We start from the raw sequence: 25,023 nt of genomic DNA on the forward strand, positions 1-25,023 counted from the left end.
GTCGAAGCCCCGCCCATCTCCTGCGCTCGGCCACGAAGCTCCGCCCACCCGCCTTCGCGGCCTACTCCGGTTGCCATGGAGACGAGACGCGCCGGATGGCGGCGGGCTTAGGCTGAGGGAGCGCCATGGCCAAGAACAAGGTGGGGGAGAGCCCACAAGACACCCCCTCTCATGTGAGGGGGCTCATACCGCGGGGGAGGAGAAATGGCTGGGGGGGGTCTCAAAAGAAAGAACGGGGGGGGGAGATGGGTGGTAGAGATAGCGTTGGCTATAAAGATTGGCTTCATTGCTTGAGCTGCCTTTTTTCTCACAGACACTGTGGGGAGCCCCCTCCCAGGATCAGGCCAAAGGCCCCCCCCCTCATTGATTTATTTGATTTCTTTTTTTAAAACAAATCCCAGCTCACCCCCCCCCCAGCCCAAAATGCCATAAAACACCATCACAATGAAACAGTAACAAACAAGCCAGCCCCCACAGGTATACTCTAAGTAGCAATGTCAATGAAATAGCCTAACAGAGTTACAATGCAATCCAATGGTGAGTTACTCCAGTCTAAGCCCACTGAAGTCAATGGACCTGCAGTGAAAGCCTTAAGCAAAGTTACTCCAGTCTAAGCCCATGAAATAGTTTCAGATTGGAGTGACTTTGCTTAGGATGTCTCTGACTTTCCATAGAATTGCACTGTTAATTTGAAAGAAAGACCCCTCCCCCACCTCCATGCAAACAGTGCAATTCTATGAAGAGTTATTCCAGTCAAATCCCATTTGAATCAGTGGACTCAAACTGGAGCAACTCTTCATAGGATAGTTGCAGGTGTTGGTCTGTATCCTTTTCTGTTAGTCTGGATTCTTGCTAATGCTACGTCTTTGTAAACTTGCCTTTATTTACCCTATGGCGTTGTTTATGGAAATGTCCTTGATACTGACAGTACTAATCTCGCACTGTGTAATAGACAGACAGACGGACGGACGGACAGATGATAGATAGATAGATGTGGGTCCAATAGCACCTTAGAGAGCAACTAGATTTCCAAAGTGGGAGCGTTCGACTCTCAAAATCTCACACTCTGGAAATCTAATTGGGCTTTAAGGTGCCACTGGACTGGGATCTTGTTCTTCATAGGATCGCACTGTTAGGAGTCAGATGCTACTGCAAGGATCTCAGAAAGCAGAGCGTGAAGGCAATAGCCTCCCCCTGGTGTTTGCCACTTTCTCTTCCCCACACGTGGTGCTCAGAGAGGTAGCCTGCCTCTGAATATAGAGGGTTCATTTTGCTACAGTGGCTACTAGGTGTTGGTAGATTCCTGTCCTGCCCCACCCCCCAAGGCCCACATCCTCTTTTAAGAAGTCATCTTCCCATTCTGTGGTAAGCGGCAGTACTACAGCCCAAGCTCTGCTCAGGACCTGAGTTCGAGCCTGGCGGAAGCCGGGTTCAGGTAGCCGGCTCAAGGTTGACTCAGCCTTCCATCCTTCCGAGGTCGATAAAATGAGTACCCAGTTTCCTGGGGGTAAAGTGTAGATGACTGGGGAAGGCAATGGCAAACCACCCCGTAACAAAAAGTCTGCCAAGAAAACGTCGGTAATGACTCCGTGCTTGCACAGGAGACTACCTTTACCTTTTGCCTTCCTATCCTGTATCAGTGAATTCTATATTGCAGTCCCCTGCTCCAATACTGGAGGAGGGAAGGGGTCTTGGAACGCATAAAAATGAGTGTCTAGTTGTTTTGTGATTGAAACTGCGTGCTTTAACTTTGTTATCTGCCTTGGGTCCCTCGAATTCCATGGAACCTCGAACCACGAACTTCTGACCTTTTCCCAGTTTGTGGTTCATGGTCCCATGGCATTTCAACCACCTTGCACCGGCTGCTGAAGCCAGTGTGGGGCATTTGAAACAGACAGCCCCTTTCTTCTGCTCTCCGGGCAGCAGGAGAATGGGGCTAACAGTTTTACAGACCCTGTGCCGATTTCAGCTGATGGGCTGAACCCGGCATGGGGTCTGTGAAACTGACAGCCTCTTTCTCCCGCTGCCAGAGCGGCAGGAGAAAGGGGCTGTCAGTTTCACAGACCCCACCCACACTGGGTTCAGCCATGGGTCTGTGAAACTGACAGCCTCTTTTTCTGCTGCCCGAGCTGTCAGTTTTACAGACCCCGCACCAGTTCCAGCGCGGGGTCCATGAAACTGACAGCCTGGGCAGCAGGAAAAGAGGCTGTTAGTTTCACAGACCCCGCGCCATTTCAGCCCATCTGCTGAACCCAATGTGGGGTCTGTGAAACTGACAGCCTCTTTCTCCCGCTGCCAGAGCGGCAGGAGGGCTGAAACCAGCCACGGAACGGTTGGAAAAATTCATTTGTTCCAAAAAACCGCGTTTCCACGGAACGCGTGTTTTGGTACAAATGAACTGGCCATTCCGTACGGAATGTTGTTCCATGGTTTGTTTCGTGCCCGTCTCTAGTAGAGAGTCCAGTAGCACCTTTAAGACTAACCAACTTATTTGTAGCATAAGCTTTCGAGAACCACAGCTCTCTTCATCAGATGCATCTGACGAAGAGAGCTGTGGTTCTCGAAAGCTTATGCTACAAATAAGTTGGTTAGTCTTAAAGGTGCTACTGGACTCTCTACAATTTTGCAACTACAATTGTAGAGATTCTAAACATAGATACTATAAGCCCATATTCACTGAAAAACCTTACAGACAATAATGTGTGGTGATCAGTGAATCCTTGTCTTGCATAATACCCAAAATTTGAAGGTCCCCTCATTTTCTGCAAAACGTAAAAGGGATTCATGGCATGATGTCCCATCAAGCCAAACGAGACTGAGACCTCTGCCTGGACTCATGGTCCAAACTGCCCTGGACTAAGAAGCCACCCTTTAGAAGTCACATTCCTTTGAACTGTTTTGTCAGCCACTGAAATATTCACCAAAATGTTTCAATATTCGCTACATATGAGCAAACAAACATTGAGTGGGTGTCTGTAACAAACACATTTCATGCAGCAGTCACCGTTGTATTAAAAAAAAATGTGCAATCTGGTGGTGGGAAAATTTCATATTTTCCTGGTTGCAAAATATTGTGCTTTGAATGCTCAGGAAAAGTGATATTCGCACCATGAAAGCACTTGCTTGAGGGAAGAACAGCATGTGTGTTGGCTGCAACTCTCCCAAGTTGCTCTGGTGCGTTGATATGACCTTTGCATGCGTGTTCAGCAGTGCTCGAATTACAGGGGGGCAGGGTGTGCCTCACCCCCTACCTTATTGTGCTCGGTGCTCTTAGCAACAGTTTCAGAAAGGTCTGGGGGGGAGGGGGCATGATTTGGCCCTCCCGTCTGCATTCCGGGGCCTCTCTGTCTCCGGCTGCCTGGATCTTTCCATCATGTCTCCCTGGCCTCCTGCTCTGCATTGCTTTTTTCTCTTTCCAAATTTATCCGTGTTACGATCCCAGGTAGGATCTCTTTTTAGCCAGCTGCCTGCCCGCCCTTCTCCTTCTCATTTTCCTTGGCTTGGTTAAATTCTTATTCTTGTAAGTCAGAGTGTCTTGCCCTGCCTGGGAATCCCAGCTGACATACACTGGCCAGATGGAAAATGAACATAAGAACACAGGATATGCCTGCAGGATCAGACCAGTGGCCCCTTCAGTCCAGCATCCTGTCTCACACGGTGGCCTCCGAAATGCCCTGGAGGGCCAGCAAAGGGGGCACAGAGGCCGAGGCCTTTCCCTGCTGTTGCCGCCTCCCAGCAGTGGCATTCCGAGGCTTGCTGCCTCTGTAGATGGACAAGATTTAAGTCCTTTAGCTCCTTAAAGATCAACAAACCCCCTTCAGCCACCATGACTAGTAGACATTGATGGCTCTGTCCTCCATGAATCTGTCTAACATCCTTTCAAAGCCAACTAAACCTAGCCCTATGTCTGCTGGCAATAAATCCCTCAATCTAACATAAGCATTTCCTTTAATCTTTCCTGAATCTATTGATCATCAATTTCATTGGATTTCCCTGCGTTCTCTATATGTTTTCTCCACCCCAAAGATCATTTTATAAACCTCAGTCTTATTCCTCCCTCTTAGTCATCTTTTCTCTAAATTAAAAGTCCCTGGAGATTTCAGCCTTTCATTGTTAATGCTTCCTTGTTAGTGCTTTAAAACTTCTCTCATCTCTGGAGCAATGTCAAGATCCAAAGAACCCTGATTGGCCCCTTTGGGAGCCGCACACGTTCTTGAAGTCTTGCGGAGAAATGAACAGAAGAGGACTGAAGGGAATCCCAATCAGATGCAGAGACGTATCTTGGGTTGGCAGCACCTGGGGCATCCCAAGTGCGACGGTTCTTTGTGTGCATGCGCTCCTCCCAGGAGCATGCTACCTGCGCTGCCGCTGGAGGGCCGGAACATGTGGCAAGCTGGCTGCCCCATCAGTGCTGCAGGCACACAACATGGGTGGCTTCCCAGCCCTCCTATGCCGCCACCTGTGCTGCTGCTGGAGGGCCAGGAGCACGTGGCAAGCCAGCCACCCCGTCAGCGCTGCAGGCGCACAGCGCGGGCGGCCTCCCAATCCTCCTGCGCCGCTGCCCACTCTGCCACCGGAGGGCCGGGGGTACGTGCTCCTGGCCTGTAGCTGCTCTAGTGCCCTCTGTTTGGCAGTACCCAGGGCAAGTGACCCCCCTGCCCCCATAGATCCAGCCCTGATCAGATGGCTATCAGAAACGATACAGAGGAGAATTGGATTGTCTAGTTAGGACAGGGCAGAACTATCCCAGAAGAGACCAATCTCGTCCCCCTGTTTTGTCAAGATCCAAAACTCCAGATGGAACAAAGTGTCTAGATGTGTTTCAGGGATGCAGACCTGGTTATGTCTTGGCTGTCCTGTTAGACGAGCAGGTTGTTGGTATTCTGCATAGTCTCAGCTGAAGAGATTTCTGAGTGCTTTCTTAATGGCTGTACATACACCTGAAGAAACCTGACTCCCAATGATCCTATTATCTATTGCTTTTCCCAGGAGCTTCCTAATTTGCATCCTTTGTAGAAAGAATGGTGTTCCATTACCGAAAATAAAACATAAATATAGTTTGCTGGCAACAAAGCCCATTGTGACAAAAAACACATCGGGCTCTGAAAAGGGCAGGGGTGGCCGGGCTGGGCATTGCTGCCTCCCCCGTGCCCCGATCCTGGCTGGGGGAGGGCAGGGCAGTCGGGCATGGATGCCTCCCCCACACCCCAAGTCAGGCTGGGCATGGGCGCCTCTCCTGCGCCCCAATCCCGGCTGGGGAGGGCAGGGCGGCCAGGCTGGGCATTACCCCCTCCCCCCAAGCATGGCTGCCTCCCTTGTACCCGGTCCCAGCCAGGGGAGGGCCGGGCGGCCAGGCCAGGCGTTCCCGCTTCCACCACTGGCTTGGCCTGATGGGGCTGGGAAAGGCAGTGCAGGTGTGCGAGGCCTTCCTGTGGCTGCGCAAAAATAAAAAGTGAGTCGTCACCAACACGGCTCACCTTTTTATGGAGTAAGATTCCCTTCTGGGACAGCTGAATGTGCTAACCATTTACTCTACAAATGATTCTCCTGAAAGTAACCTTGCTGCTAAATCTAAGACTGTGCATGACTCTTCAGCCTCGTTCCCTAATGAAATATATGCCATATGGACAATTTGTACAACATCCTGTAAAAACAAGACGGGAAGTGTGGTTGGCCCGTTTTCTTGATGGATGCCCTTTCTCCTCCCTGAGTTGCTTGTCCTTTCTTCTCTCCTCACCATGGGGGGCGGGTGGAGGGGGGACATTTTGGAAACTATTGGGTAGATGTGTGTTTCCCCCACTAGACAAGTAGCAGCAATGACAGGGGGAAATGCCTTAAGGAAAAGGGTTTAAAGTGTTTTTTCTACTTGCACAGAAGCGCTGATCTGAATTGCCTCCCCTCACTTGCAGGGGAATTATGGATCACAGCTCTCTCCTGCTTCGTGAAATCCGGCCTTTATGTATGTTTTCTTTGCATAGTCGGGGAATCTAGGATGAATAAACAGCCACAGTGCCAACGGGTGGCAGATTTTTCAGCCAATTAACTGTCTCACTTTCAGCCAGCTGATAAATTAATTAACTAATTAAATGTACATATTGTGAAACCTCAATGAAGATATTTTTGAAGCACTCAAATGAAGGTGACAGCATGTCAAAAATATGAGATAATTTAAAATTTAAAAGAGCTTTGCCGATAAACAAATCACAGGGTGTTGATGCCACCTCTGATCTGCACTCAGCTGTGCTTTCCTTCCCACTCCTGCGCTCCACTGCCCCAGTTTTTCTGCAGCCATCAGGGAGAAAGAGAAAAAACCAGCAGTGAGTCTTCTGGTATAGCATGGCTGACTGAATGCAGCCAAGCAAGGGAGACTTGCATCTTTCTCTCTAGCAAGGCAAGAAAGAGGGTGAGAAAGAGACAAAACACCCAAAGATCACATTGTCACTTATCTAGGTTGGCTGGGTGATCTCAGAAGCAAGGCCAGGACAAATCTTTCATATTGCTAGTAGCAGCATTAAATTTTCAGGAGCTGGCCTCGTGTTTATAACCACCAGCTCCACACAGAGCTGCGGAAATAGTTTTGATTTCTCAGTACCTGCATCGTATTTTAGGGCCTCTGGGATTTTTCAGCCATCACGAAGGGATCAGTGCTTTTTCAGCATAATCTATATTTTAGTATCCCATTACACTTGCTTCTCTGCTTCTCTCATTGCAGAACATAAGCTACAAAGGGCCCTATGGTTACCAAAAGCTGAAAGAACGGTGAGTTTTCTCCTACGCCCATCAAATAGTTTGAAAATCCCTTCCTGTTTCTACGTGAATGGGAGAGCAGGGGGGGTATTTTTATGGGCTGCTGGGGGGACTGTGGTAGGGTATTCTGGACAGAAAACCTTGGTAGTTTGTTGATATAGGAAATGTATTGATTCTCTTGTGACTTCTAAAAAATGGAGTGTGGTATGCAGCAGATTTTAGGCACAGACAAGAGACAGATCCATCAAGGGTAAGCAAAGCAAGGGTGCACGGGATAAGTACATCCCTCCTTCCTCCGCTGCCAAGTATTTATATCCTTGTAATGCAGCCCATAAAAGTTACTAGCCTGCAACATTTTTTACTGCCCTGCCTGCTCAGACATACTTATTATGTTACCCATATGTGGCCTAAAGGGAGGGGGGAGCCAACTTTTGTAAAGCATTCTTGCCTGGTCACCTGGAGGCAGCTCTCACTTCCCGCAGATAACTAGGTGAGTGCCTGTCTGCAGCCCAGGTCAACTGCAGAGTGCTCTGGTCATAAAAATATGCCATGGGAGGGTTTGAAAAAGTGGGATCGGAGTTTGGAAAAAAGGAACAGACAAACTCATCCATGCAAGAGTTCTGCCGACGGGGAGCGTATCTTTTGATAACCCATTTTTTCATCAGATCTGTTGTTGGACTGCATTACTTCTATCTCCGCTACCCGATCTCTCCCTCCAGTCTTGTCTAGTATCACTTCTATAGCCGAATGGTGTGGTGTAGTGGCTAGAGTTTGATCTAGGAGGCAGGCAATCAAGCTATAAAGTTCACTGAGTGTCCATGTGAGCCAGTCGCTAGTTGTCAGGCTGACCTACTTCACAGGGTTGTTGTAAGAAACAAATGGATGAAGGGAGAACCATGTGTGCCAGCCTGAGCTACTTGAAGGAAGGGGGGGGGATAAAAATTGGATTGACACATATTTTGGAACACCCGGGGGAAAGACTTCTGCATCACACTGCACATGCTAAATAAGAACCACGCTGACATAAACTGGAGTGCAGAAAGTCAAGACATCCAAGAAGTCAGCATTTGGAATAGTTAAGATGTATGTCATTGATCTGAAACAGGGAGCTCTGGCTCTCGGAAGCTCATACTCTGAAAATCTTGGAGAGCTGTGTTAGTTTGTAGTTGCAAAATAGTAAAAAGTACACTTGCACCTTTAAGACTAACCAGCTTTTTATAATGTGTACCAGAAGAATTGGGAAAAGGTCAGAAATATTTTATAATTCATGGAGTAACAGCCGCAAGAATTCCATTAGCATCCTTCTGGAAAAGATCAATAATACGCCGAGAAGAAGAATTGATAGCAAAGATAATGGAAAATGCAGAAATAGACAAACTAACTTCACTAATGAAAGGACAATTAGAAGAAGATTTTGCGGCCCCTTGGACACCATTTTATGATTGGATAAAAAACAAATATAGCGACCTGAATGTAATAACTATATGAAGACATTATAATGTATTACTAATAATCACAGTTAAATGTTTGTTTCTGTGGTATGATGAAAATATATAGATAAGTAGAATTCTAACTCAAGCAGACTATATGATATATATTGGATATTCCCGTCCCATCCCCCCGTTTCCTTTACCCCTATATGAGAAAACCAATAAAAATCTTCACCAAAAATTTAGACTAACCAACTTTATTATAGCATAAGCTTTCGAGAACCACGGCTGTCTTCATCAGATGCATCTGACGAAGAGAGCTGTGGTTCTTGAAAGCTGATAATGCATCTGATGAAGAGAGCTGTGGTTCTTGAAAACTGATAATGCATCTGACGAAGAGAGCTGTGGTTCTCAAAAGCTTATGCTACAATAAAGTTGGTTAGTCTTAAAGGTGCTCCTGGACTCTTTACTATTCTGAAAATCTTGTTGGTCTCTAAGGTGGCACTGGACTCAAATCCTGCAGTCATTGTTGATGTGGTGGATCTGAGTGAAGCACTTCTGCTTACAGGAATGAGCAAATTTACATGTTCAGCAGATAGATTGTAGGAGGAATCTGGAAGGTGGGGCAGATCAAGGAAATCCCACATCTGCCAGGCCCAGCATTGCTTGCTCATAAATGGTCTCACCTCCAACAGGCAGACCTGAGGCTGTAGAGGAGCTGGATTCAAATGCCAGTCCAGCTGTTTGCTCACTCATCTGGCTCAAATAAGTTATGCAGTTTATGACACTTTATCAACAGAAAACCAGACCCACTTGAATCTAAGAGTCTCTCTACACAAGACATCTGGCACTAGAACGCTCAAGTGTAGAGAGATGCAGTATTAGCTGGGAAGCATAGTTTTAAAAGCACCTCTCTACAGAGCTAGCAAAGATCGCTCCTCAGAGGGTTTGCTAATTTCCCCTTTGTCTCCCTGAAGGGGAGGTGACATTGAAAGAGCCTTTGGGGAGGCGAAGAGGAAATTAACAGACTCTCTCAGAGCCAAGCTACAAGTGACGCCTGACACAGGTTGGACACTTGTCAGCTTCCCTCAAGTTTTGATGGGAAATGTAGGCATCCTGGTCTTGCAGCTTTCAGAGGTTTACAGAGCGGCAGTCTACGGGAGGGAGAACATGCGGTTGGGAGGGGAGTGCAGGCGTCGGGCTCTCGCCGGGTACCCCCCTTTCCCTCCGCTGTGTGTGTGTGTGGGGAGGTGGGGGTTCTGTAAACTTTAATTAAGTGGAGAGCCAAGCTGTAAGACCAGGATGCCTACATTTCCCATCAAAACTTGAGGTAAGCTGACAAATGTCCAACCTGTGTCAGGCGTCACTTGTAGCTTGGCTCTGAGGAGCGATCTTTGCTTGCTCGGTAGAGAGGTGAAATTGGCTCTGTCTTTTTAAACTACGCTTCCCGGCGAGCATTGAGCGTTGTCGTGTAAGACGTCTCATGTAGAGAGACTCTAAGTGGAAACGCATTCCAGTTAGGCGGAACGAAATTTGAGTTACGATCTCTCCAAGACTAACTCCTCCGGATCTCTGGCTTAGCCAGTGCACGTTGTTTGGAAAACAACTGCGGAAGTCTCTCCTGCCAACAATGGTACGTCATGCTTAAAATGAAAGTACGATTAAGCAAATGAACGATAATGTCTTGTAATGAGGAGATATTGCCCGGTCCAAAAAATCGTGCAATTACTTCCATGTACCCAAGGGAAATTTGGACTTGTGTTTTTCAAATGTCACGCCCCTGTGCTGCATAACACACTTCTTTGGAAGCTCTGAGCCTCTTCACATTCAAAGTGGGAGGTCTGCTTGGAGGGAAATAGTCTTAAGTTCTCCTAGGCATAGCCCCGCCCTAAAGTAGTGCTTTGGGTCCTGACTGTGCTGTGCAGGAAGCTTTTTTCTTCTTTCCCAGGGTCCTGTGGAAACCAGAGGTCAAGAGAAGCTTTTAAAAGCCGTTGTGGTCCAATAAATGAAGGGTCGGATTTGGAAAGCCCCGGGCCAAGGCCCATCCTGGCCCTGGGAAGAATTTAGACTGGCCCTGGGGGGGCGGGGGGGATGAAGACAAGGTCATAACATGTGTTGCCAATGGGAATTCCTACCTAAATGATGGGCCAGTGGTATAAGGAAGTTTCATATGGAATGTTTCTTTTTTTACAGAGAAGGCCGCGCTTGCATCCGATTTAAGTGTGCCCTCACAAATACCATCTTGGACGTCCTTCGTCAGAGACCAGGATGGGTAGAAGTGAAAGAGTAAGGCTCGTGTTTTGCTTCTTCCAGACATTGTGACTTCGGGAGAGTCGGGGCACAAATTCCTCTCCGTAGCTAAGCCACGGCACAAATGCAGAATTCAGTTTTCTGGTGCCAGACGTTAGCAAGTGTGCTAAGGACGCCACTTCAGTGGAGGTTCCCTTTCTCATTCAGCAGCTTCAAGAGCCCCCTCGTGCTGCCCTGACAAAGAAAATCTTACATAGCAGCCTTGTAAACTGCATTGGGGGGGGCTTATTGATCCCCCCTCCCATCCATAGCAGCAGAGTCGCTCATGGAAAAGCTGCTCATCAAGTTGGTGATGGGATGGCCCTCTTAGAGCAGCCTGCCTTTCCTTTGCCTGTTCCCACTCCAGTCTCTTGCCCAGCCCCTGACTCCTTCTGGGCTGGACCCCTCTGACTGGAATATAAACCTTCCCCTGGCTGGGCTTCCTCCATCCGGCTTTCCTCCACAGACTGCTCCTTCCCCTTCCCGCTGAACCTTTTGGTCTCCCTCCTCCTCCCTCTGTCTCCTTTCCATCCCATCCTACTCTTCTTTGTCTCTTCCTTTATCTCCCTTCCTCCCTCTGCAACCTGAAGCCTTAATTCTTTCCCAGCCCTGCCAAAGGGAAAGGAGGTGTGGCTGAGCGAGGCAGACCAGGCCAGTGCCCTTGTGACAGAGAGCCAAGCTACAAGTGACGCCTGACACAGGTTGGACACTTGTCAGCTTCCCTCAAGTTTTGATGGGAAATGTAGGCGTCCTGGTCTTGCAGCTGTAATGGAGAACCAAGCTGTAAAACCAGGACGCCCACATTTCCCATGAAAACTTGAGGGAAGCTGACAAGTGTCCAACCTGTGTCAGGCGTCACTTGTAGCTTGGCTCTGAGCCACACTGCTGATCCCCTTCCTTAGCCACCACACCTCAGTGGGGACGATTCCTTGGCAGCCCTGCGTTTGGACATCTCTTGGCCAGCCTAGGCTCAGACATCTGGCTTCCCTGAGCCCACCGTGAGCCTTCTGCTGGCCCCAGCGATGCCAGGTCCTCCTGACAGCTAACTTTCCCACCAGCCCCCTTGAAACCTGGATGAGTCCCTTGGTCTGCAAAAACCAGATCCTTCCTACTGCATGAATACTAAAAATGTCTGCTTGGAATTCACGTCGGTGGCTTATCGAGCCTGCCTTTCAATCGCACAGAAGGCCTTTAGCTGTTCAGGGCAAGCAGAACTCTGAACTTCCTGCTCAGTTGAGGTTAGAATCTGGAGGGGGTGGATGTAGAGGGGGTGTGCTGCGGATCGGGGGTAGGCCCTGGGGGCCAGGAAGCAAAAGGGACTCCTGTAAGGAGGCTATCGGGATTTTTATGTGGTTCTTTGACCTCCATACTTTCTGAGTGACCTTAGGTGGCCCTAGGCCAGGCACTCTCGGTGTAACCTACTTCACAGGTTATTGTGAGGATAATTTCGGGAAGGAGAGAAATATGTGGAGTTTCTTAGAGGAAGAGTGGAATAAACATGTAGTAGCTAGATGGATTCCCCAACCCCAAGCCTCTCTTTGCAGCATCGCAATCCAAGTTCACCTTTGCTCCTCAGCTAAATCCCATTCCCTTAAACCTCTCGTGTTGATAAAAACCCCTCTCTTTTTCTCAGCCTGCCCAGGATTCCCTTTCCAATCATACCCCTCTTCAACATGCGTAGTTCCTTTCGCAAAATCCCATCCCCTTTCCATGCATCCCATTCGTTCTTCTGTCTCCTTCCCTCTCTAGAGGAGTGGTCACTCTTCTCTATGCATGTTACTGTTACTCAGATGGGAGGGGGTCTCCTTGTGAGTTGAGGGGATTAGCATTCAAGAAGACGCAGGGATACAGGATTGTTCCCTTAGAGAAGCTCTTAAATGAACAGGCAGATGTTCTAAAGGAAAGGTTTCTTTATTAACAGAGCGATAAAAGGCAAACACACAGAAAATCACACACAGCATACGCACAGGGCTAACTAGAAAATAATGGAAGAAGAGGACGAGAGAGTCAGGGTAAGGCAATATTTACCAGTCTAAGAGGGGGAGGACATCTGCAAAGGCAGCAGCGCGAGCAACCAGTGCTTCACGGCAAGAAGAAGAAGGATCAGATGTGCATCTGAGGGTGCACATATGAATCCAAGAAACACACACAGCACACGGCTGGGAGCTGCCCAGTTATAGTGCAAAGCGTACCCTGGGGCAGAATGACGTCTTCTGCTGCTGAGACAATAGCTTGATGGCTTTTCCAGAGGTGAAACAATAAAGCGGGAAAGGCTTGATTGTGCGTATCTGGGAGAAACTGTAGGTGAGAAGGGTGCTTGATGCCCCGCGATTGTCGAATGGGGACGGCCTATCGGGCTCCTGAAGAGCCCTGATTGGGAAGGTGGGTTAGGGAAGGTGTGGAAGGGTGTTGATGAGATAAAGCAGGAACTCCAGGAAGACCTCTTTGTCTCGCTTAACCAGAGGAGTTAGCCGTGTGAGTCTGTAGCTGCAAAATAGTAAAGAGTCCAGTAGCACCTTTAAGACTAACTGACTTTATTGTAGCATATGCTTTCGAGAACCACAGCTCTCTTCATCAGATGCATCATCAGATGCAGATGATGCATCTGACGAAGAGAGCTGTGGTTCTCGAAAGCTCATGCTACAATAAAGTTGGTTAGTCTTAAAGGTGCTACTGGACTCTTTACTATTTGTCTCACTTAAGTGCTTCTCTGGGGCGTAGAGGAGAAGTTAGTCAATCTGACACACCTTCTGGTAATTTTCCAACTTCCATTGGGGTTGGCATCTGTTCTGCCTTGCCAGGCAGTGTTTTGTGCTTGTCACCTGAAGAAAAAGGGGTTTATGATCTTCCATATTCATAAACCGCCCTTTTGGTTAGGAGAAGGGGTATGACTGCGAACCACATTGAGCCCTCAGCTCCCAGGAATCTCACATGCCAGACTGGATGCTTTTCTCTTCCTAGTCTCAGATAAACGGGTGATTTATTGCTAAGGGAAGCACACTCTGCCCCTACTCAGATAGACTCTTTTTTTGCATTTGCAAACTGAATGGAAGCAGGCCGCTGAGCAAGATGTTTTCTCCAGGTGCTTTTAAAGCTTCCCCTCAGCTCAGGCTAGAAGTCACAGACCTGCTTGGCAAGTCCCAAAGCCGCTTTCCGCTGAACTGGGCTCTGAATGGCTCAAGGTCAGCATTGTCTGCTTTGACTGGCAGCAGCTTTTCAGGGTCTCAGGCAGGCATCACTTACATCAGCTGTGCTTTTTAATTGGAGAGGCTGGAGGCTGAACCAGAGACCTTCTGCATGCAGAGCAGGTGCTCGGCCACTGAGCCACAGCCATCACTAGCAGAGAGGCGTGTCTGGGGAGAAGGCCAAGGGAAAGAGCATCCTGAGAAAGTTCTCTTGCAGCAGAATGCATCTGTAGCAGAAAGCTTTTCTGTTGTTTTGCGCTTCTGTCCCTGCATTGAGGAGGTTGCGAAAAGCAGTCCCAGTGGACAAAACAGGATTTCTGCATTCAGACAACATGCAAGCCCCAGTTAACAAGCCAGATACAAACCATGGTTTAGCACCCATTTAAAAACCCATCTTAGCGCTCGTGTACAAACCAGAATTTGCTAGATATGTTGCATTCAGACATCACACTAAGCAGGAGTTTCATGAAACGGTGATTTATAAATTATGAAAAGAGCAAGGGTCTGATATCACCTGTAAGGCTAACAAAATTTGTGTCATATATATGCATGCATTACGATAACTATACTTACGGAAAACAACACTTATGGATATTGATGGAAAACTGATATTTATAGAATAAAAGCAGCCTTTATACTCTTAAGATCAAAGGCCCTTTGATGTTTACAAGTTAAATATTAGTTATCAGAGTCACAAAAGCAGCAAAGAGAGGCAGGGAACGAGAGCCTTCCTGAGTGACGTTGGTTGTTTCTTCACAGGGAAGGTGACTGGGACTTCTACTGGTGTGACGTCCGCTGGCTTCAGGAGAACTTTGACCACACCTATATGGACGATCATGTTCGCATCAGTCACTTCCGCAATCACTATGAGGTAAGAGATCCAGGTGAGAGAGAACAGAGATCCAGGTGAGAGAGAGCACCACTGCTTTGTTGTTCAGGGATCAGGGCATGGACTAAAACTTTCTGCCGTGTTTCTACAGGATTATTCCCCACGAATTCATCCTGTTAATCGGTTGTGCATGCCTTCTCTTTTTCCTGTTTTTTAAAAACAAGCAAGTTTCTCCTCATGATTGAGGAGAAGGATGGCAACATCTGTAGGAAAAAATACATACTAGCATGCAGCCAGACGAATGAAACAGCCTAATAAATTGAACGTTGACGCCTATTATCCTGATACATAGCATCTAGCGTTTTTAGAGTGTTTAGTATGGTTCAGCTATAATTATTATTATTTTTAAAAATGTTTTATTAGTTTTTGCACAACGATAGGAATCGGGGAAAGGGGGGTAGGAAAAGGAGACAACAGAGAAGTCATAAAGTCTGCTTGAATCAGCATTCTACTTATCTACATATATCATTTCACACTACCAATTGTTCGACTGTGGTTACTAGTAACAAATTACAATACTGCCTTCATATGTTTACTACATTCAGGTCTTTATACTTGTTTTTCATCCAGTTGTAAAAAGGGGTCCACGGGGCAGCAAAATCTTCTTCCATTTGTCTTTTCATTAGTAAAGTTAGTTTGTCCATTTCTGCATTTTCCATTCTCTTCGTTATTAGTTCCTCCTGCTGAGGTGTTATTGGTCTTTTCCAATAAAACGCTAGTAGAATTCTTGCCGCTGTTACTACATGTATTAAGAAATATTTGCAGCAGCGCGGGTCATTGCTGGAGCACTGGTGTGGGAGCATATTACACCGGTGCTACACCAGCTGCATTGGCTGCCAGTGGAGTACCGAATCAGGTTCAAGGTTTTGGTGTTAACCTACAAAGCCCTACGCGGACTGGGACCGACGTATCTGAAGGACCGTCTCTCACCATATGAGCCCCGGAGGACTCTTCGCTCTGGTGGAAAACATCTTTTAAGTGTCCCTGGCCCTAGGGAGGCCCGCCTGGCGTCGACCAGGGCCAGGGCCTTTTCGGTCCTGGCCCCGACCTGGTGGAATGCTTTGTCTTGCGAGACAAGGGCCTGGCAAGATTTGCTGGCATTTTGCCGGGCCTGTAAGACAGAGCTATTCTGCCAGGCATATGGCTGATGCCGGGCAGTGCCCCCCCCATGAAGGGGGGGGGTTAAACCATCGCCCCTATGCGAACACAGAGGCATGTATGAACCGCTATGCAGCATGAACTGTAATATTTAATGTTTTTGAATGTTTTTAAATGTATTATTTAATGCTTTAAAATGTTTTTAATGGTTGGGTGATGTTTGTATTTGTTATCCGCCCTGAGCCTGCGAAAGCGGGGAGGGCGGAATATAAATATAATAAATTAAATTTCTGGTCTTTGTTCAGCTCTTGTGGTATACAGTTTAACAAAAATACCTCTGGTTTAAAGGGAATTAAGATCTGTAAAATTGTTTGTAATAATGTATGCACCATTATTCAAAATTTATGTACCTCTGTACAAGTCCACCACATAGGTTCAGCTATTATTATTAATGGACTTATAAAAATAGAATAGGGCCCTTTTTCTCTGGCGGGTACCTTTGAAGGGTAATTTACACTGGGTTGCTTTTCCTCCTGACCGCATTTCTTATGTTTGATATGTTTTTGTATTACACAATTGTGGAAGAAAACCAGAACTCTCCCATCTAAGCATGATTGGATTCAGAGAGTATGGGACCTTATAATTATCCTCATGTTGTCACACCAGATCATGACTCAACCAGGGAGATGAAAGAAGGACCACTTTATGGAGAATCAATGCCCAGTGATTCCGTTTTTGTAGGGAAGGATGCTAAACTGGGAAAAACCAGATTAATAAAAAGTGATACTTCTATATTACTGTTACAACAAGCATGATACTCTAATAGTGATATGAGTAAGCAGCATGAAAAGAGGGTGGGGAGGGAATGGATGTTTACATGGATTGTTTATGTCATTTTGTAAAATGAAAATGAACAGTTTTAAAACGATTGTCCTTACAAGAGTCCTGTAAAGTAGGCCGATATTATCCTATACTGAGGACTGGGGCAGAGCAGGATGGGGTTTGGAGGCTAAGAGGCTTGCTTAAGACACTGGGACGAATTCAGGGCTGTGGTGAAATTTGAACCCAGGACTTTCAGTTGCTAGTTGAAACTGCATAATTCAGCAATGGAATCGGCTTAGGCTTAGGGGTGTGATGGGTTCTCCCTCCTTAGCATTTTTCAAGGAGTGGCTGGAGGAATACTTGTGGGAGATGCTTTAGGCTGTTCCTGCACTGGGTTGGACGAGATGGCCTGTAAGGCCCCTTCCAACTCTATGATTCTCTTAGCCTTCATCACTGGACTGCACTAGCCTGATGTAGTTTTCTATTGCCATTTCTTGAGCCTGGCCCGTTTTTTCTTTTCCTGCTTACAGCTGACTCGGAAGAACTACATAGTGAAGAATCTGAAGCGGTTTCGAAAGCAGTTGGAACGGGACTCTGGGAAGCTGGAGGCCACGAAGTGTGACTTTTTCCCCAAGACCTTTGAGATGCCCTCGGAATACCATCTGTTTGTGGAAGAGTTTCGCAAGAACCCCGGCATCACCTGGATCATGAAGCCGGTAAGAGAACCGTGGTCCGAGGGCAGGCAGGAACACCCCCAGTTCCCCCAGCACAACTGGAGGCGAGCATGTGCGCGAGGCTTTCTGCACTTAGGCTGCCAGCCCACCCTTGTTTTGAAATTCTGGCCACGAATCAAAGATCAGGCAGGTAAAACACAGACTTTGGATGCGGAAGGTCTCAGGTTTAGTCTCCAAGACCTTCGTTGAAATGATCTCAGGTACCGGAGCTAAAGAAAAACTTTTTGACATGTATTTATCTACAGTTTCTGTATATTGCTTCTCAGCCATAATTGTTACAGCCTCACAGTGGTTTGCCTGCTTGTTGGCTCACCAGGTCAATATAACTTTACCTTGTGGACCATTGGATAGAGCTTTGCGTTGGATCTGGAAGGGTTCGAGTCTGCTTGGGTTCGGTCGAGAAAAAATGACTGGCTCAACGTCGCCCAGAAAGTTTCCATGACAGTGTGGGGATCTAAACCTGGGTCCGTCGCATCCTAGTATGACACTCTTTTTCTTTCTTAATGTGTACTAAGTATAAATAGCCTTGGTGGGTGGATTAGCACTTTCCTTCCTATAAAGCACCTTTATTAAAAATACTGTTGTTAGGTGCTAAGTGTTTCTAGGCTCCCCCCGCCCCCGAATAAATCAGCCATCTATTCTTCTTGTTCTGCCCACAGCTGCAGCCGCCTGCAAGTTGATCCTGCCCTCAAGGGTCACAAGGCAGTGCTTACAAAGGCTCACTTGGCTCCTTTCTCTGCTTTTCTGTGCAGTGGGGAAAGGGTAGAGAGAGTAAAAAGGAACTGTGTTAACCAGTGACAAGTTTGAGGCTCTGGAAAGCCCGTTTCCCCTTTCTTATAAAACGTCCTTCTGTTCCAAGATGATGCTAGTGCCCTTACTGCCTCAGAGCACGTGCAGAGGGCTTCCTCTTCTCAACTGGGGGGTCTGTTCTTTGCCTCATCACTCCAGCAGGGGGCACACGGTGGAGTGCGGCTTGCCAGCAGGCGAACATTAACTGCGCATGTAGATAATCCCTCAACAGCCAGCTCGAGCATCCCGGAGCATCTTTTGTGGGTACATCCTCACTGGCATTCAAGGACCCACGTTTAACTTTGGGAGAGAATAGGCACAGGGGCAGTTGAGTGACAAGCAGGGCTGGGGGGGCACTCTTCCTTCTTGAGCTGCCCATAGCCCCTCCTGTCCCCCATTCCCAGTGCTAACATGAGCTACAACCACATGAAAGCAAGCTAGGGTTCACCTTCCTCCATAGAGTGGATTCACATCAAGTTCTTGTCAAGGATTTCCTTTTTAAAAATGTCACTCAGAAGTTGGACATGAATGTTTCCTAGTGAAGCCTACCCATGTCCGTGGTAGTTGGAAATATCGTAGATCTGCTTAGCGAGCGTTCCTGCCTAGCAGCGCCGCCCTGTTGCTCACCACAAAGGAAGGTAGATGTGTAAATCACAGAGGAATGTGTGGGTAAACATGTGTGTGTCCTGTGAAAATTCAAAAGTAAAAACTCACTCAAAACATCGAAAGGTGGGGGCAGTGGCTGTGTTGAGCAGTTGCCCTGCACAGTTCAGAAAGTGTGGTCTGGAGGTCCCAGTACAGTATGGTAAAGGATACTGAGTCCCCCCCGTCTGAGTGCAGGCAGCTGCTTCATCGTTGCCCCCAGAAATAATTGCCAGACTCAGTGAACAAGTGGATGATTCACATCATGTGCTCAGTCAGGCCAGCTCTATTTCCAAGCACAATTCAGTGTCCTGCTATTGATCTTTAAAGGGCAAACAAGGTGAGGAGGCTGGCCTTACAAGGGGCGTTTTTCATTTTTCAGGCATTGACTTCGATTTTTTAAAAAGTACACCTAATCGTGTGAATGTGATGAAGAGGAGTGTAAAAACCTGTGTATCCTCAGAACGAAACTTGTGCACATTACATAGTCCTAAGGAAACATACTCATCTGTTAGTTCATTCATCTAAAACTCTACACCCTGCTTTCTAATCCTGCAAGAGTGCTCGTCCCCTCCCTAGTCTCATTCATTCATTATTGCTTTATTTAAAATATTTCTACCATGGCTTTCAACTTTCGAAACCTTTTTATTTATTAAAATATTTATACTTTGTCTTTCCTCTTGGCTCAAGGCCACTTACGAATGATAATTTAAACATTATAGATTAAAACCGAATAACGCCCCCCCCCAGTACCTGCCTCCAGCTAATGCAGCTGGCTAACAGCCCTAACGAAAGCATAAACAACACGAGCCCTAAAATTAATTAAATATCATCTCTAAAAAAATGTAGCAGGCAAACATTAAGGCCCAAGGCCTTGTTGCCGTTTCTTCTCCAGAGCTCTGGCAAATAATATTTATTTTATCACTGGAAGGAAAAAAGGGACATGAAGCAAGTGAACAAGTCCAGGGAGGGAATTCTGAAGTTCAGATGCCACCAGGGGTAAAGTTCTGTCTCTGGTCACCCCCATCCTCACTTTATTTGTGGGGGACGCCTGAAGCCAGACATCTGACCAAGGCCTCTGAATGTGGGCAACTTCACAGGGAAGAAGGCAGTTTTTCAGCTGTCCTTCTCCTGAATATTTTAGGCTTTATAGGGCAACTCCCATGTTCCTGAGCAGCTGCAAATTCTGTACGTTTTCTCAAAGGCAATTCCACACAGAGCGCACTGCAGTCCAGAAATCCAGTCCAGGAATTAACAAAGCATGGACAATGGAAGCTGGTCATTCTTTGGCAGGAAAAGGCACAATTAGCATGTCAGCCGCAACTGGTGAAAGGAAGCTCAGGCCAAGCATCCCAGAGCAGAACTGCAGTACCGCCGGGCTGTAAATGAAACCCTTAAGGGGGAGAGATCCCCCCCCCAAGAATGGGCTGCAATTCACATGCCATCCCTGCCTCCAGCTTATCTTGGTTGAGTTTCAGTTTGTTAGCACTCATCTCGTCCATCATCAGCCCCAGGTGCCTTTCGGGAGCCTCGGCTGCTGCCCTTGCCTTCGATGAAGAGTCCTGAGAAGCACCTTCTGTTACGCACCTCCTCCTTACTTACGGGACCTTGGGAGGATTCCCAGGGACTCCCTCCTCCCCGAGGGATCAGATTCTCTTTCCAACACTTTCTGAAGCCCAACAAAACAGTAGCCTACTGGCACCTTGAAGCCTAACAACATTTGTTCCACTGTACGGCTAGTCAGAGCTGACTGAATCTGCTCAGTCTTAAACTGGAATACATTTTGTTTGTCTTTAGGGTGCCACCGGACTCCTGTTTATTTTTGCTGCTACCGACTAGCACAGCCACCCAAAGGCATTACATGACTTTTGTTTTTACCCAGTAGTTTCACCTTACTGAAGAGAAAGGCTCCCCCTGACTCCAAGCATTGCCTGGGTGAAGCATCACCCCTTGGCTATGGGATGTAAGCAGGATTAGATCGCAACAAAAGAAGAGTCTGGCAGGTTGCTGGATTCTTTCACACGTTACCAAGATGGAACAGAAACAAGATTTTCCTGTATGTTGCCCTCGATTCCACTGGCTTACCCATCCCATGATAGCTGGACACCCTCCACCTCTTGGGGGGGGGGGTGGCAAGATGCTGATCGGAGCCAAGGAAATGCTGCACTGTTGCCAGATGACAGCACCCCCACGCCTAATTGCCTCCAACACCCATCTGCGAGGCTCACAGCAGGACAGGTCGTTTGCTGGGCAGATGAAAGCCGGCACCAGCCGTTTCGCCTTAACTCCACCACAGATGGAGCAAATAAGGGGTGGGTTTCCGAGTGGGGGAAGTGGAGGCAATTATGCAAACTAGCTTGTGAATTACTTCCAGGAGGATAACAGCCAGCGATTATCTAAGTCTACAAATGATAATTTGCGTTAATTGCCAGCAAGAAACCTTGCATTAAGCCGATTTGTGCCCACGTCCTCAATTAGCATGTGGGGAAAACCAGATATATATTTAAGTTACAGTTGCCAACTTTCTGTCGACAGGTGGAAGGATGCAGGTCACAGGGGGCGTGGTGGGAACGGGGCTTCCTCTGCATGTTGTTTAATGCGTCTGAATGTATAGCCCATCCTTTCCCCAGAGCTTCAGGGTGATAGGTAGTCATGAATTAAGAACTAATCTTAAATATCTTCTTGCGCTGCACACCTTGGAAAGGCTTTGTGAGAACAAATGAAAGGCACAACACCTGCGATGTCTCTTTGCCGCAGGCAAGATTAGGCCATGACTGGCATGCAGCTCTAAATTGCACGTGGCAAATTCTTCAAGCTGAAATCCCACACTTTATGCCCACAATATGTTAGAATATATTGTTGTTGCTGTCTTGACCTTACGGGATGAAATACAAAAGAGATTTTGTAATGCACGGGGGCGTCTTTTTAAATGACAGTTGTGATGATGGTAAAGCATCTTGCGATCATTGGCTCAGTTGCCTGCCTGTCACAGAAGGATCAGCCAATCCAAAGAGCCCCTGGTTGCCATTGGCTGAACTACTTAGATTGTAGAGAGAGACTGGGCAAGCAGAAGAGCCTCGGAGAGGTGGAAACCAAGGTCAGAGACTCTGCTCTTCATTCATCGCCAGTGCCGCTGCAGTGGCGCGTTCACATAGTAGTTTTCTGTGTACTTTCCTTAGTCAGCCACCATTTCTCCTGCAATTTCCCCTGATGTGCCATAGAGCACCATCCAGGATGTGGCAGGGAAATGAAGGGCTGATGAAAGGTAAATGGCATTGATGTGTTTGGGACTTTAACAAAAAGAATGCAGCTTCCCACCCAGGCAGTGTGATGACAAGACTGGACATCGCTCTTCCCAAAAAGATGGCAGTAAACCACGTTTGAGAAAGAGCGTGCTGAAGGCAGGGAAAACCTGGAAAACGTGCACGTAGAGGACGGCGTTTTATAGATGGCCCTTCAAACAGCACTCCAGTTGGAAAGCCAAGGTGGAGAAAAATGTCCATGCGGAAGCAGCCAGATCAGTTTGCCAGGCAGGAAGGAGAAAGAGATCTGCCTCTCGGAAGGCGCACCAGAGATTGAGAGCCCATGTGGTGGAGTTGTCAAAGTCTTGGGGTCTGGGAGAGAAGCAGGTTGAAATATTTTAAACACAGGAAATAAATGCCCGCTTCTTTATTTCCACTGTTAGAAGTAAATTCGATTTAAGGCTAATGGTATCCTTTCCTGCTTTTATTTCAGCCTTATCCTTTTGTAACTGGTCTCTGCTAAGTCATATTCATGGGTGATTTAGGGCCAGCCACTCTCAGCCTAACCCACCCCTATTGCGAGGATAAAACGGAGAAAGGGGGAGCCGTGGATGCGCTTTCCTGAGCTCCTTGGTGGAAGTGCAGGATAATAAATCAATCATGCAAGGTTGGTTGTCAGCCATCTTCTGTCCAGAGGTCCAGTCACTGTTTATTATTGCTGTTGTTAATAGCCACCACCACCACCACCAATTATAATAATGTTATTTATAGTCCAGATGATTACAGGCAATTATTGATTTTGCCCATTTCCAGGGTGGCACCTGCAGAAGGCCATGCTCAGGTGAGCAAAGCTGCTGTGGCAGAGTACAGGGAGAGAGGTGGTCCCTCATATCTGTGGGTGTGAAGGGCTTTGTATGTGTCAGAACTTTGAACTGAGCCCAGTAACTGATTGGTAGCCAATGGAGTGATTGCAGAAGGGGGGCGATGTGCATGCTGTACCTAGCTTCTGATCATAACTGAGCTGCAGCATTCTGCACCAACTGCAGTCTCTGGGTTGACTTCAAAGGGAGACCTCTATAGGGTGCATTTCAATAATCTCGCCTTGATGTTACTGTGGCATACATAGTGCATGGATCCAGGTAGCCAGGTCAGCCATGTCAAGGTAGGGGGCCATCTTCAAGGCTAGGCTGAGTTGGTAGAAAGCATTTCTTGCAATTGCATTAACTTGTTTCTCCAACAGCAATGATGGATCCAGTATAACCCATGGACTCTTAACTGAGTCAGCAAGGGTCAGCTGAAGCCCATAGAAAGAGGGAAGCCCAGTGCTTTTCGAGGTCCCTGCCCTCCAACCAGCATCTCTTCCTTCTTGCATGGGCTCAGTTGCCATTTATTCACTTTCAGCCATTTGTCCACAGGAAGTCAGGCAGCAACTCAAGGCATCTTCTGCATCACCAGGAGATTTGGACAGAGAGAGATAAGAGTTGGGTGTTATCTGCATATTGATGATATCCAATTCTAAAGTTACCCACTATTTTTCCTAAAGGCTTTACATAGAGATTGAATAACATTAGGGATAAGATCTGGGTCCAGTAGCACCTTAAAGACCAACTTAATTTCCTGGGCGATAAATCAAAATGTGTAGCCGTGTTTGTCTGTAGCAGTAGAAAAGAGCAAGAGTCCAGTAGCACCAATAAGACTAATACAATTTGTGGTAGGGTACAAGCTTCCGTAAGTCACAGCTCACTTCTTCAGAAGAAGTGGCTACCACAAATTTTTTTAGTCTTATAGGTGCTACTGGACTCTTTCCAGGGTATGAGCTGATTGCGCCCTGTGGGCCTCCACAAGATAATTCCCAACAGCAACCATTTGAGTCTGTTCCATGAGGAGCAGTACAAACCAGTCCAAAGCACATCCCTTGATGCTTACATCTGCCTCCAAACACCTCAACAGGATGGCATGATCTACTGTGTCAAAGGCTGCAGATAGATCCAGGAGGCGAGACAAAGGAGCATGGCCTAATACAGACATTATTTTAAATTACTTTAGAAGCCTAAGAGTTAAATAAGACTAGTAGACCCACAAGAAGTGGTTTAAAGGTACGCTTTGTTCTGTCTTTCAGTGATAGACAGCAGAAGGTAACCTACGGGCCAAAGAGAGCCCATGGAAGAGACCCAGTGGCTCAGTGCTCTCCCAGCAGATAACAGGAGCCATTTAGAGCTCACTTGCCTCTTCTCTGCTGGTAGGGAAAGGCCGGTGCTTTGTGGCCTGGAGGTTTCTTCTTCTACCCTTTCTTTATTCTGCTCCCACCTCCATCCAAGACAGGCAGGGAGGGGGACTAGGAAAGGACATAGCCCTTGGCCTTTAATTGATTTAAAGCCCCTGTCTTTAATTGGCTCACTGGTCCATCTAGATGGCCACATATCATTTCTCTGCACACGATGCTAAGATTCAAGTCCAGTAGCACCTTAAAAGACCAATGAGATTTCCCATGGTATAAGCTTTCAAGGCTTCCACCTTCAAGCTTCCACCTGAAACCATGCCGACTAGCGCTGCAAACAAACAACTTGCAGTGTAGGCCAGGCACAGAGGAGATGGGCCATCTTTGGGGGGGGGGGGCGGGTGTCAGGCCAGCCTCTCTCATGCTCCTTCATGCCGTTTCAGCCTTATGGGGCTGAGGGCTGTGCAGCTTTCAAGCAGCTGCCACTTGAACAAGGGGGGGAAATCTCATGAAAAAAAACGGCAATAACAATCTTTCTTTCTTTTCCTTGCAAAACGATCTGCTGGGGGAAAAATATGCAGGCCTTAAAATCGGAAAGGTAATATATGAGGCTGAGCCAGGGACATTTTAACAGCCCAATATCTCACTTCCTGCGAGGCTCAGAAGAGCTTGCTTTATCACGGGGGGGGGGGGGCTGGGGGCGGGGCGGGGATTCTTGCAGAGCCGGATTCCAGCAGGGCGGCTGCTGTTGGGAGGCCGCAGAGCTGCTCTTGACTGGCAGGAGCCTCGTGGCATAGCGGAGGGATGTGCTTTGCGCTGGCCACCAGTGTGAGAGCCTCACTGGCCGTGACTTGTGGCTCCTGAAGACTTCTGTCATGATACACTTGTTAGCCTTCAGGGTATCACCAGACTCATTGTTTTATTTACTCACCCCAGTG

The 25,023-nt window shown here is 47.5% G+C and overlaps 1 protein-coding gene across 4 annotated transcripts in view; it reads left to right on the top strand.

The window, feature by feature from the left end:
* The first annotated feature begins 59 nt into the window (after positions 1-59).
* The window catches only part of TTLL9 (tubulin tyrosine ligase like 9), a 40,934-nt gene continuing 15,970 nt past the window's right edge, over positions 60-25,023 (top strand). For all 4 annotated transcript variants that reach the window (XM_054980245.1, XM_054980246.1, XM_054980247.1 and 1 more), the window contains exons 1-5: positions 60-140; positions 6,713-6,759; positions 10,371-10,463; positions 14,411-14,522; positions 16,991-17,176. In XM_054980245.1, coding sequence (XP_054836220.1) covers positions 126-140; positions 6,713-6,759; positions 10,371-10,463; positions 14,411-14,522; positions 16,991-17,176 — 453 coding nt within the window. In that variant the 5' untranslated portion in view covers positions 60-125. The remainder of the gene's footprint in view (positions 141-6,712; positions 6,760-10,370; positions 10,464-14,410; positions 14,523-16,990; positions 17,177-25,023) is intronic.

The sequence above is a fragment of the Eublepharis macularius genome, chromosome 5 (assembly GCF_028583425.1).
Source record: "Eublepharis macularius isolate TG4126 chromosome 5, MPM_Emac_v1.0, whole genome shotgun sequence".
NCBI classification, from domain to species: Eukaryota; Metazoa; Chordata; class Lepidosauria; order Squamata; family Eublepharidae; genus Eublepharis; species Eublepharis macularius.